General features: G+C 38.9%; 1 protein-coding gene across 2 annotated transcripts in view; it reads left to right on the forward strand.

The window, feature by feature from the left end:
* The window catches only part of Nlg3 (Neuroligin 3), a 174,803-nt gene that overhangs the window by 155,014 nt on the left and 6,969 nt on the right, over nt 1-12,820 (forward strand). For both annotated transcript variants that reach the window (XM_064066407.1, XM_064066408.1), the window contains exons 6-7: nt 7,205-7,356; nt 7,934-8,037. In XM_064066407.1, coding sequence (XP_063922477.1) covers nt 7,205-7,356; nt 7,934-8,037 — 256 coding nt within the window. The remainder of the gene's footprint in view (nt 1-7,204; nt 7,357-7,933; nt 8,038-12,820) is intronic.

Here is a 12,820-nt window from a genome sequence, read left to right on the forward strand (position 1 = left end):
ATCATCCTCGCGTACTTTTTTTCCAAATAGCTCCCCAACGTAAAATTCATAAAAATTTTGTTATATCAAGCCCGAGCGAACGACGATCAATTTCCTCTTAAACCCTCCCTGTAATTGACAATTCATTAAGCCCGCCAAACCCCTCCCACCGGCTTGAATAAAACCTCCACTTATTTCGGCAGCGACCGGTTTTCACTGGCGCCGCAAAGAAATTGTTTCGGTTAGATAAATGAAGTTTCCACCTTTGGCGAACAAAAACCCTGTAAGTGATGAATCCTGGCAATTATAAAGATTGAAGGTGTAGCGTCCTTCAGCCGACAACCGGATTGATTAGAGCCGAATCCTGCTGCGACTGCAGCGCCCTTGGCGCACCACTTTCCCGTTATTTTTCCTCGAGAGTCACTCGGCCGGAGGACGCTCGCAGGAATTTTCTGCGGAGTAATCCAAAAGATCCGTGAAGGTGAATAATTGTTTGTGACGAATATTACGAATCTGTTGCTGGTTTATTAGCGCTGAGCAAACACCCCGGCACTTTTGAAGTTTTCGCACTATCTCCATGGAAAATATTTGCCGTCGTCGAATTGAGTGCGGCGCCCTCTAGTGACTGCTCAGACTCGTAACGCCCACCTTAAGGACAACACGATTAGATGCGGCGGCGAGATATCAGTCGGTTTTACATGTCAAAGACGTGCCCGTAATGCATATTACGCGGCGTTGTCTGTTTGTTTTAGATATTACCTCGCATGTGGCACCTTCAGCCCTCTGTATAAAATATTCATGCGATAATGCGCAACCAGTACAGTTGTAGACAGACGTTTAACGTCGATTCCTCATTCGCGGCTCGGTTTGTTTGAAATGATAACATAAATATTACTTGTAGTCGTTGCCTAGATAACGCGCTTACGTTTACCCGCCCACGCGTCCTCTATTTATTTATCACAAACGCGAGGGGATAATTTATTATCTATAAGGGTTGCGTCGGCCGTAAATTATCGCGGATTTCCAATAATCCGGCGCGAAGGACCAGAAACATCCACCAAATCAAATAACCCGAGACAGCACAAACACTGTTGTGATTTCGAATTAGCGCTAGGGCTATTGATGGAGGGCCGATAAGAGACCTCGATTGGACGGTTCGCACGCCTTTACGGGAGTTGCCTCATTTTTTGTATAATTCAGCGATGCTGAGATGCTTTGGAGGGTCGGGCTTTTTTCGCTCGAGCCGGAATCAAGGCCGAAATGGGAATAAACCGACGTCTGGGGTTTGGAACGATCATGTTGACTGATTGGTTTGATTGTGTCGACTGCCACTGCAAATAACGTTGATTAAAACTGTAAATTTACTTTGCTTTTGTCCACCGAGTTTACTTCATGATTATGTGATGCAGATCCAAAGGGCCATAATTACATCCAAAGTCAACCAGTGGCTGCTCTGATATTTATAACACCCCCGATCCATCCGACCTCCAAATGCCAATCTGAGTCCGTCTGGATGCTCCACTTTTATTTATTTTTAAACACCGCTCGCAATTGACGCGAAACAATCGTCCAAAACCCAACGAAGTTGCCACATTTCTTCGTCCACCGTTCCCGGAATCGGGTTTTTATTAAGTCCCGATCATAACCATTCAGTCGAATTTTATTCCCGGCCAGGAGAGATCTCTCAAATAAATTGGAACCTTCCGGGCCGCCGTACAAAGCGCTGCGCCGATTAAAATGCAAACTCCGGAAATAGTGGCAAGGTACACTTTTAGCCCGTGTTCAAGACCGTATTCTCCCACGGCTTACAAGTGGCATTTTTCTGGATTTATTCCCTCGCAAATTGGACGGGCAGATTAGCATCGACCAAGTCTCTCGCAATTAATTCGAAACATCCGAAAGAACGGCGATGTCCAGAACGCATTCAGAACTTCGACTGCGACAATTAAAAATTCTGAACAGCTCCTTGTTTACACTCCCCTTCAGTATTGTTCGTTGGAAATGTCACAGCTGCGTGAAAAGCAAAATTTGTTTAATTTCGACTTAATTTCAGTTAGCAAAGTCCAAACTCGATCCGAGATGACAAGCTAAATTATTAGCCGAATATCAAAGAGTTCCTGAAATTGTAGATTCTCTTTCGCGACTCTTCGTGATTAATTCCTGCGAGTTTTTTAATCTGGAGAAGTTCACCTCTCCTTTCCGACGATATAATCATCCCGAATTGGATGCAGATCTTCGGATATGAAGCTATTAAAACACTTGGTCCCCGCCGCTATCGATTCCTTTTTTCCGTTAGCTCTTGGATCAAATCCAAGTCGCTTTATTTCGTGTGAAGTAGCGTCCTCAGCTGATTCACCAATTTGCCCGAAATTGTTGTTTTATTTGCGACGATTCGCATCCAGACTTGTTTGTCGATTGTAAAGCTCCAGTCGGACGTCGTATCCATTTCGGTACCTCGAGGACCACATTTTCATAACGAGATAAGTAATAAGCAACTTCCTAACTCGCTCCCTGTTGGCTTAACTCCTCCAGATTATTTGCCTCGAACAAGGTAGCAAATCCTAATTTACCACACGTTATTAACGCCGAGCAAACAAGTGCACGTCGTCTTCAAAAGTGCCGCAAATCCGAAATAGGTCTCGCGTTTTAATCGATTATCGCTCGCTGCGCCTACGAAGACGTTAATCCCAAAAAATGACAAATCTCAGTCAAAACAAGGATTAAACGCTCGCCCTCGAAAACCGTCGCAATCTCCACTTTTCAGACGACATTTTTGCCATTTTTCTGATGGTAAATGTTTGTTTTTATTATTACGTCAAATTCTTCGGAGCATCGGGATTTATTATAAAGCTGGAAAATTTGAGAGCGGGATTAAGACCCTCGTCATTATGGAAAATCCACCCTCCGCAAATCGATAACGTTGGAGATAATATGTAATTTTTGGTAAGGGAGGAAACAATAATCTCGTCGTGGATATAAAAGGAATGATACGTTCGCAAAATGTGCGGCTTTTTTATTTGGCGAATCAAGAGTATGTGTACCGAAATGAAAAGCTGCAATACTGAAAAGTCTCTCTGAAAGAACGAAACTTTACACAAAATCCTGCACACGTCTGGTTTTAAAGCTTTTATTGCTTTTTTCATTTTTCCTTCTTTGTTTTCATTTTATACCACTTCTGCATACTAGGTGCTTCTAGTTTCTTGATCTAATAACGCTATTCACTCAGGTTCATGACTAATCGCTGCGGTTCTAACAATTCTTTTTGTCTTCATTACAGTCAACATGATTTGCACTTTTTTATATTTTTTGTTTTCGTTCGGAGGTCGGGTTGGTCAGGTCAGATCAAGTCAAGTCAGAAATAGCCAGATCAGCTCAGGTAAAGTCAGATCAAGTACGATCATATCTGATCATATCAAGTCAGATCACTAATACTCTTCTTGTGCTGCTTGAATCCACTCCAAATTAACTCTTTTTGGCCTCGAACACTACTTAGACCACTTGCATAGTACCGGCGAACTTTGTTTTGCATATGGTTTAATGCTCACTGACGGCAAGTTGTACCGTGTGTAAGAGGCCTTAGCCACGTCGCATTTCAGAACACTTCCGTTTCTCGACTCATCTACAACCAGAACGTTCTCTGTGTGTTTTAAGATAAGTGCATTTTCGTCCATTCCGTTCGTTCCTCCCATTTTTTCTCAGAATTGCAAGCCACACAAAAATAATGTAAAGTGCGGTAAGGAAAAAACAATTTCTGCGCCTACAACTCACAATGACATTCTGTTCTCCGATCACGATTTTGTTCTCTAAAATTCGCCAGTACGTGTGCAAATATTTTTTTTTCAATCGGTTTTCATTCCTTTGTATCAAAGAGAAAAAGACGCTTCACTCTGCAAATGATAAAAGTTTGATCCTAGCTAAACCCAAACGAATAACCGTTTATGGCTGTGTTCGCATGAGATCAACAGCTGTCGAGCACGATCGCAGGCCACAAGCGGTAACCGTTGTAGACGAAAGTCGCGCTATCCTTGCTTCTTTCTATTGTTTCATTTTAAAATATAACAGGTCTTTGTTTTTCATTTTTTGCCGAGTATGCCACACCCATGGAAAATTTATAACATAAATAAATAGTATTTATCGTATTACTGATACCTGTGTACAACGTAACCGAACGGTCCAATTAGTCCGAATTGTAAACCGTTTAGCTATAAAACCCAGGCAGTGTTTGCGTATGCAACCAGTTAAACAAACATGTGTATCCGGCTGTAGCAACAGTTGAAAAAGCGGCTTTTCGCTGTTCTGGGTCGTCAAATCTGCACAATGTATCGAAGGATATTAACAATCTGGAATTATTCAGAGACCTCCATAAAAATAAATCCCTTTTAACCCAGAGCATCGGCCATGTCACAAAAATCAATAATAAAGACACGTCCCGCGTTTTATGGCATTTAAAATGAGCGGGTGGGGAACGGAAAATTTGAATATACATAGACGTTTTATGAGTAGTAAAACCTTCGTTGAAAGGTAAGTAGAGATTATGTTCGGCACTCAGTGAATATGTTTATGGCATTTGCAACATTAAAATACACATCTTATAAAACAGCGGGGGCTATTTTGTGGAGGATGCATTAACCGGAGTGTATGGAAGCATTCAGCGGAAAAATCCACAATTTACGGGTCGAAGCAATGACGCAGCGAAGGTCTTCTTCGGGGAAAGGCGATCATTAAAAAGATATTTCCATTCTCCGAGTGACGGTTGGAGCAAGTGGACACATTTTTACTCTAGCTATATTCCAGACATACTTTGAATTTTATTTTGGCTGATAACGCCACCAAAGTTATAACTCCGTGGATATTTTTTCGCGCCGTTCGATGAAGGGTTGTTTTTATTAGTCGCTGGAGGCAATTTTCGCTCAAACTCCACTAAAAGAGCCCCGTTTTCCGGATTTTTTGTGCGTTAAGGAGACGCAATTCGATGCCGGCACGTTTTATTTCTTGCGAAAGTCGCAATTTATAATTCCGTTTGTTTTTTCGCGGAGGAGTAATATTTTTCGAGTGTAAGTACTCGTAGTGGGAACGGCGAATTCCAGCGGTTTACTATTAATAAAGCAAACAACGCAGCAAAAATGCAGCACAAAAAGTGGCGGGTTTAAATTGCGGTGGAAGACGCTCGGCGAATTTAAAAAGTTGAAACAGAATGCGAGATCTCGGAGCGGAATTAAGTTTATCTCGGCGTCGCGCAATATTTTAAGCAATTATGAAAATTTATTCGTAATTAAGTAAGTAGTTCTGCTGAAAACTACGAATATAAAGATGGGTCAGTAGATAAAACTTTATTATCGAGGAGTTGTTTGTTAGTTGCAATAAACTAACCGGATTTAAGAGAAGTGGAAACACGATATGGCCGAGTTCGAAATTTACTGCATTTTTGCTATTCTGCGTGAACGATGCAGAGCCCTCGTAAAAAGGCATTTAAACTCCTCAAACACAAAGGGAACGCTTGCGGATAAAAAATCGCGTCATCAAAAAATGCTTTAAAGACGCAAGAGAAACAAAAGTTTATAAAGTATACGTAATTTCCAACAATGACATTAAATTGCCGACTCTCAGACTGGAAGAATGATAAATAAGGCTGTTTGCTTGGGGTCGCACGTCGCCCGCAGTGACATCGACTTGGAGCACTCCGGCTGCATATACATTTATCTACGAGCGCGTAATGAGTGCCACTTCTAGCTGTTTCGAAATTAAACTCCAACTTTTACTTCTTATTACCCTCTACTTCTGCTCCCACTTTTCTGACAACAGTTCTTCTTAGCCCAATTACTCTCATTGAGCTCCGCTGGAATAGATTTTACGGCAATAATGCCCAAGATGGAGCAGACGAGGGTGGACGCGTGCCAAAATGCGGACGCTTCATATTTTACATAATTATATTCAATTGTCCAAAATCTTAATGTCGTCTAGCTCCCTAAAAAGGAAAATTTAAACAACGCGATTTACGGTCCTCGTTTTCCTTATATCACGAAATTTCATGACCCTATTTTCCACTAAAACTCTACAGAAAAGCATATTATAAGTCTACACAAATACGACGCTATCAAGGACTAGATTTTGAAACGCATTTTTCCAAAAAACCATAAACTCAGAACAGGATCACAGTTATTTGCGGTCATAACCTGACCTAACCTGCCTACTTAATCTAAATAAGTAAACGAAAAAATTGTCCTTACACAGATCCGTCACATTTTCCTTTATTTTTACTCCTCGTGAAACAATAGAGCACCCAAGTGGAGTGACTTTCCAGTTTCTCGTCCAAAACAAAAGCCATTAATACGTCAAAAGAAACCCAAAGAAAACACAAAATCAAGGATTACTATTTATTAAGTGCATCAGCTGCCGTATTCCAGCAGAACTTCAATTTACAGAGAATTTTCCGAGAGCTGAAAGTTAAATCAGCATCTCGTCAATAAAAATTCCTTCACAATACTTCATATTAAAGAAAGACAGTCCCTCTTTCGTCTGCCTATAGAGGAGAAGTTGATAAATGCAGCCGCCTCCGTTGTATTTATTTTCTCTATTTACAGTCCAATCGCATGCGCATTCCCTAGGATAGTTCGAAGCCCAGAAGCTAAAACATCCATCCGAGATTTAAATTCAATTTAACATCTCTTAGATTGCAAAGTTTTCACTCCGTTTAACTTCGCAACTCTCACATGAACTGTCTATCTAAGATTGCGAAAAATATTTCAATTTTAAATCTTCGGGCGAAACGGGCACCGAATTTAGACAATAGAGCACTTACAACTTTGACAAAATATTAAGAACTTCTTATTGGTGCTATCTATCTCTGTCAGGTGACACAGAACTCTGATCGATAAGGTTATTTATATTTCAGTAATTGCAGCTGCTTTTCTTTATATAGCAGTAATTCAAACATCCTCACTCAACCCAACTTCGACAAATTCAAACACCCACACTTAACCTCGCGAGAATCCCGCAGGAAAGTAGTCAAAAGCAGGAACAGCAGTAATGTTCACGTGAGCGCGAATGAAATATACCATATGAATAATTTAAGTCCTATTTGAAAATATAAACGGTGGTGCAGGAAAAGCTTGCTCCGGGCCAGCGTGTCTGATAGCAGGAATTATCTTGTTTTATTTCGCCCGGAGTGTCATAAAAACGACATTTCGAGCGGGAATTTTCTTTAATCCGAGGAATTCGTTTGCAGAGACAAGGATGCATTCACGGCGAGGAGCTGCCCTACTTGTTCGGGGCGCCGCTGGTCGGGGGATTCATGCACTTTGTAAGAAACTACACCAAGTCTGAAGTCCTGCTGGCCGAAACCACCATGATCTATTGGAGCAACTTTGCGAGAACAGGGTAAGGGACAACTTTGACTGCGGTTTACTTATGTGAAAGCTGGGAGATGTAGATTGCATGCTCCAGTGAGCGGCTTTTAATGGCCGGGGAGAAAAAATAGTTTCCTTTCGGGGAGGGCTAGTTCGGGGTGGGGAAAGGGCAGCGCATATCCTGAATGGGATAATTCTGAATTAAAAAGTTATTTCGTCAAAAAAACTTAAAACTCGCGCTAAATTTCAGCAATGGCTATTGGTTATTGAGGGTATTAAAAAAATCCTTTATTAGTTGAGATAGCGCTAGTAAAAGCTAGCTTTAACGACAAGTTTAACGTCTATAAAATAATTCCAAGGAGAAAAAACTTCGTCAAAAACAAACTTCTCTTTTATTTACCGAGATTATCTGGCGACACTCCGTGTGTGTGCGTGTGAGCTTCCGGGAATTATTTTCTCTCGTCCCCGTTCTCCCCTGCGTTAAAAATTCATTTTTGTGTAGTCGCCTAATCCCGACCTCTGTTCGAATGATAAATTGGAACTACTTCCTCCAGCTCCTTGTAAAAGAGTAATTTCCTACTTGGCAAACTCAATCCTTAATTTTGCAGGAACCCAAACGAACCGCCCGAGGGCTCCCGCCAAGAAAGGAATCGCCTGAAAAATATCGACTGGACCGCTTACGAGGCCGTCCACAAGAAATACTTGAATTTGGGTAAGTGGCTGATCGACGCGTCGCTAACATACTTTCGACATAACGTCACGCACATTTCCCTATTTGCTCGGCAACAAATCAAACTTGTCAAGTCAACGCCGGATCCTAATCCTCCTGACGTTCCTTCCGCGTAAACAATTTGGGAATTCATCCGAGTTCGCGCTTGTATCGCTGATGGTAGTAGTGGAAAAAACGGCGTGTGAATGCAACGCAAACTCCATTCTTCGCAGTTCTTTTGTTGCGTAATCTCATTAAAATCTTTGTTTGCCCGCTAACCGCCTTTTCGACGCCAGTCAATGATTATAATGGAGAGGTTCGCTTTGAAACTCATACAGCTCTTTCATTCGGTAATCAGACGGCCGAATTTGTTAAACAATCGATTTGGCGTGTCAACGTCGAAAGTCGATCGGGGAATTGGAATTTATAACCGAAATTTTAATCCGGCAAGCATTTATTTATATTCAGATTTAGTTACGCACTGAATTAATTGACAGGGAAATACCCAGGGGTGGCGCGAAATTTGTTTTGATGCATTAGCGCCAAATCGAAAATAAATGTGCGTGGGTGGGCTCATCTGGGACAAAAATACGCAAGAAGCCCATTAAGGGTGATTAAATTATTGCCGATTCGAGTCGGATGCAAGGAAGACGAATCGGAAACTTCACGATTCAGACGGCTGTGTACAACGTGTTGTTAATTCCGAAATGACGTTACATTAATCTAAAGTAGGTGGGCTTAAAATATCTGACTTTTGATCCTCGTAGAGTCCTCTCGTTTCTGTCCTGAAATTTTAATAAAATGATTGGTGTTGAAAATTCCTCCACAAAAAATTGTTTAGCATCTAAATCGAAACATGAAAAATTCTTCTAGACGTCTAGAAAAGCGTCACGACAAAGGAACTGTGGATATTCTTACAAACGTCAATTGACAACGTAAAATGTATATGGGGTTTTATAAGTAACACAGTTGTAAGTTTTTTTTATAAACGGTTAATTTTCACTGAAGACTATCTTGATTTTTTTTAACCGAATGGTATTGACAGTGAAAACAACGGACACAAAACAACGAAAAATTTTAAGTGAGTTTGCGAAATCTGTTCATATAATTATTTAATTAAACGACATAAAATAACATCACCTCTAGTTATTACAAAGCTTGTTCTTGCAAAATTACTGCTTATGATGGTCGTAATAAAAATTATTTCTCTGAAGACTTAAAATTATGTCATGTAATAAGAAGTCTAGAAAGCATTCATATTATTCATTCTCATACTTTTGTTGTGTTAGGAGTAGTTTTAAGCATGTACTTAATAGTGAATGTTAAGAAAGTTATAATTTGATCCTTCTTTTCTAAATAATAATCTACAAAGTCTGCATTAAATTAATAAAAAAAATACTCAAAATTAAAATTATATATAAAAATCTTGGTATATCACAAAAAAACAATCAACCAAAAAAATAACAAAAAATTACCTGTAGCAAAATTTTATAAAATTAAAATATCTCAGATTAATGAAATATCTTTCACAAACAAATACTGATGTTGAAAGCTGCCTTTTAAATATTCGGTTGTAAAAAAAACTAATAACACTACAGAAGTTTGAAATTCCATCAAGAAATTAAATTCTTCACAACCTAGACATCCAGAAACTTAAAAATTTGTGAGTATCTCATGCAATGACAAGTCTTGAATATTTTTACGACATAAGGTTGTGTTACATGTTGCCTTTTTTTTTAATATACGGAGTCATCTTTTTACAACAAAAACGAAAACAAATGATTGCTTATACTAAGAAAAAAAAGGCAACATGTCTGCCCCGCCCACCCACCCTGTCTCAATCGTGCTAATTTTTTTTACTCGTCGTAAGTAGTGGGGCGGAGCTTAACTACAAAATACTTATTTTTTACAAGAAATTAAAAACATGTTTATGAGTATCATCTTGTTCAAAAAATACCATGTATATTAAGAGAAAAAAGGCAAAATACAAACCCCGCCCACCCACCCCATCTCTACTGTGATGAATTTGTTTATTTATAGAAACTTAAAACACGTTTAAAATGGTAAATTTTTGTAAAGAAATATGGTTTTTGCAACTAGACTCCGCCCCTATATCTGACAACGAATGAAAAATCATCAGAATCAAGAATTGAGATAAGGGCGGGTATGGGTGGGGCCTAATTTGTGACTTAATTTTTGTCTTAATATAGATATTATTTTTTGAATAAGACGACACCCAAAACATGTTTTTAATTTCTCATAGGGAAATACGGATTTTGCAGTTAAAAAATCATCACAATTGAGATAGGGCGGGTGGGCGGGGCAACCTTTTGCCTGTTTCAACAGCAAATTTAAAATTCCTACTTTACATGAACGCATACGTAACGAAATAGCTACCATTCGACAAGAAATTTTCATTAACTCACTACAAAATTTGATTCAGCGTCTTTTTACTCCCAGGAAGTAAATGGAGCGTTAAGAATTATTAATTTATTTCATGTTTGTTTAATAATTTATTTTACAATTGCAATCAGAAAGAAAGTATGATTCATAAAAAAATAACACTATAAAAAAATGCATTCATTAAATATACTCCTCCCTCTGGGCTCACGATGCATAAAAAAATCGTCACAATTGAAGTAGGGTGGGTGGGCGGGGCATACATGTTAACTTAAAACAGATGACTACGTATACGAAGAAAAAAAAGGCAACATATCTGCCCCGCCCACCCACCCTGTGTCAATCGTGCTAATTTTTTTTACCCGTCGTAAGTCGTGGGGCGGAGCTTAATTGCAAAATCCTTGTTTTTCTACGAAAAATTGTCTTGGTTCACGACGAATCAAATAATCAAACATATTTGTTGCTTTTTTTTCATATACGTGGTCATATTTTCACAACAAAAACTTAAAACAGATGACTACGTACATTAAAAAAAAAAAGGCAACATGTCTGCTCCGCCCACCCACCCTATCTCAATCGTGCTGATTTTTTTTATCCGACGTAAGTCGTGGGGCGGAGCTTAATTGCAAAATCCTTGTTTTTCTACGAGAAGAAGAAGGAAGAAAAAAAGCAGTCCAAAACATATTGTAACGTTGAACGGTGAATAAAATCGACGTGGGTAAAACTCAACAATTTATTTCCAACTAACTCGATTTTACACGACTAACTATTACAGCGAATATGTACAAAATAACTTCGTGGTGCAAATTGACTGAATAATAATCGTTCCCGACGATGGCCTCTATTTAAAGCTAGAGTCTCCTTCTAGAAGTTTCGTGATCCAGGTCTTTCTAGAATCCATCGCGACTTCCGCTTCCAGGCCTTTCTCTGGCGCGCGCCGGCCGCTGTCATCGATGAGTCATACTACACTAGAAGAAACGCATACATGCTAGAAAACCCATAGGCGTCGTACCAGGGCAGCGTATGGGTTTATTTCGTAACAATACTATGCACAGGAAATGTGAAAAACACTAAAACGAAAAAATGTTTTATCCTGACTTGATCTTTTGTGTAAATGATCCGTATTTATGGAAATATTTGAAGTCAAAAATATTCAAACATAAAAAAAATATCTATACATGGTGGAAAATTTCATTTTTGAAAAACTAATCTAAAAATTCTCAAAAAATTCAGGGTTTTAGATCTTCACATGTTGATTCCAAAAATATAACATGTTTAGGATTCCGGAGCAATATTTGCGAAATATTCGGAGTGAAATTCGGATTTTTAAATTTTTTTAAAAATTACCATATTTCAGTAAGCGATTCTAGAAAAACGGTTGCAGTTATCGAAGAAATGAGGCCGGAAGTGACTTCTCCAGCCCGAAACCAACAAGAAAATGTGTTTAGCTAAATTTTGAAAATCGTCGAAAATGGATCGAAATTTGCTTAGTGGAAAGTTTCATTTTTGAAAAAGTCATCTAAAAATTCCCAAAAATTCAGGGTTATAGATCTTGACGTGCTGATTCCAAAAATATCGGGTGTCTGGAAAATGGCGGATTAACTCTTCAGTAGGTTATGTACGGGGGTTTCGGGAGTTCCAAAAAAATAATAAAAAAAAATTTTTTTTAATATAGATTAAGAAAAAACCGTAATTTTTTAAAAGTAAAATTGGCAAAACTACACGGAACAATGACCATAACAGCCAGTAGTCATTAATCGTCGATTATTTTTAATAAAACAAGCTGTTATTTTTCTCATTAATCAATAAACCAAAAAAAAAAAATCTGACTTTGGCAGATGACATAATCTCTAAGAAAAGAGAGGGTGGGTGGGTGGGGTTAGTAGCTGCTAAGATAAAACTGATTTTGGCAAATGTGATACCCTCTAAAAGAAAGGGCGGGCTAGTACCTGCTAAGATAAGACTGATTTTGGCAGATGATGTACCATCTAAGAAAAGAGAGGGTGGGTGGGCGGGGCTAAAATTTTTAAGTGCTTACTTGATTTTTTCGCCAATTCATTCGGATTATCGAGGTTATACTGTATCTATGATAATAGTATATTAAAGAACGAGTTTCATAAGGCAAATATTAAGGCACGAATCCAAGTTTATAGAACGAACGGTGAAGCCGCGAGTTATATAAAGGATGAGTGCCACAATGGCCTTGTAAACGAGTTTTTTTTATACTATTTTTTTTACCGCGCATGTTTTTTCGCAAAATTTAATTGAAATTTGCGTTTTTTTAAATCTGGGGAATTTTGTAGTGGTTGGTGATGGGTTGGTCTGACACGACCCACGAAATATTTGAAGTTCGAATTTTCACAACAACTGTAATTCGAATCAACTC

Source organism: Zophobas morio, unplaced genomic scaffold (assembly GCF_036711695.1).
Source record: "Zophobas morio isolate AGI-343-1 ecotype UQ-CSIRO unplaced genomic scaffold, CSIRO_AGI_Zmor_V1 ptg000028l, whole genome shotgun sequence".
Classification (NCBI taxonomy): domain Eukaryota; kingdom Metazoa; phylum Arthropoda; class Insecta; order Coleoptera; family Tenebrionidae; genus Zophobas; species Zophobas morio.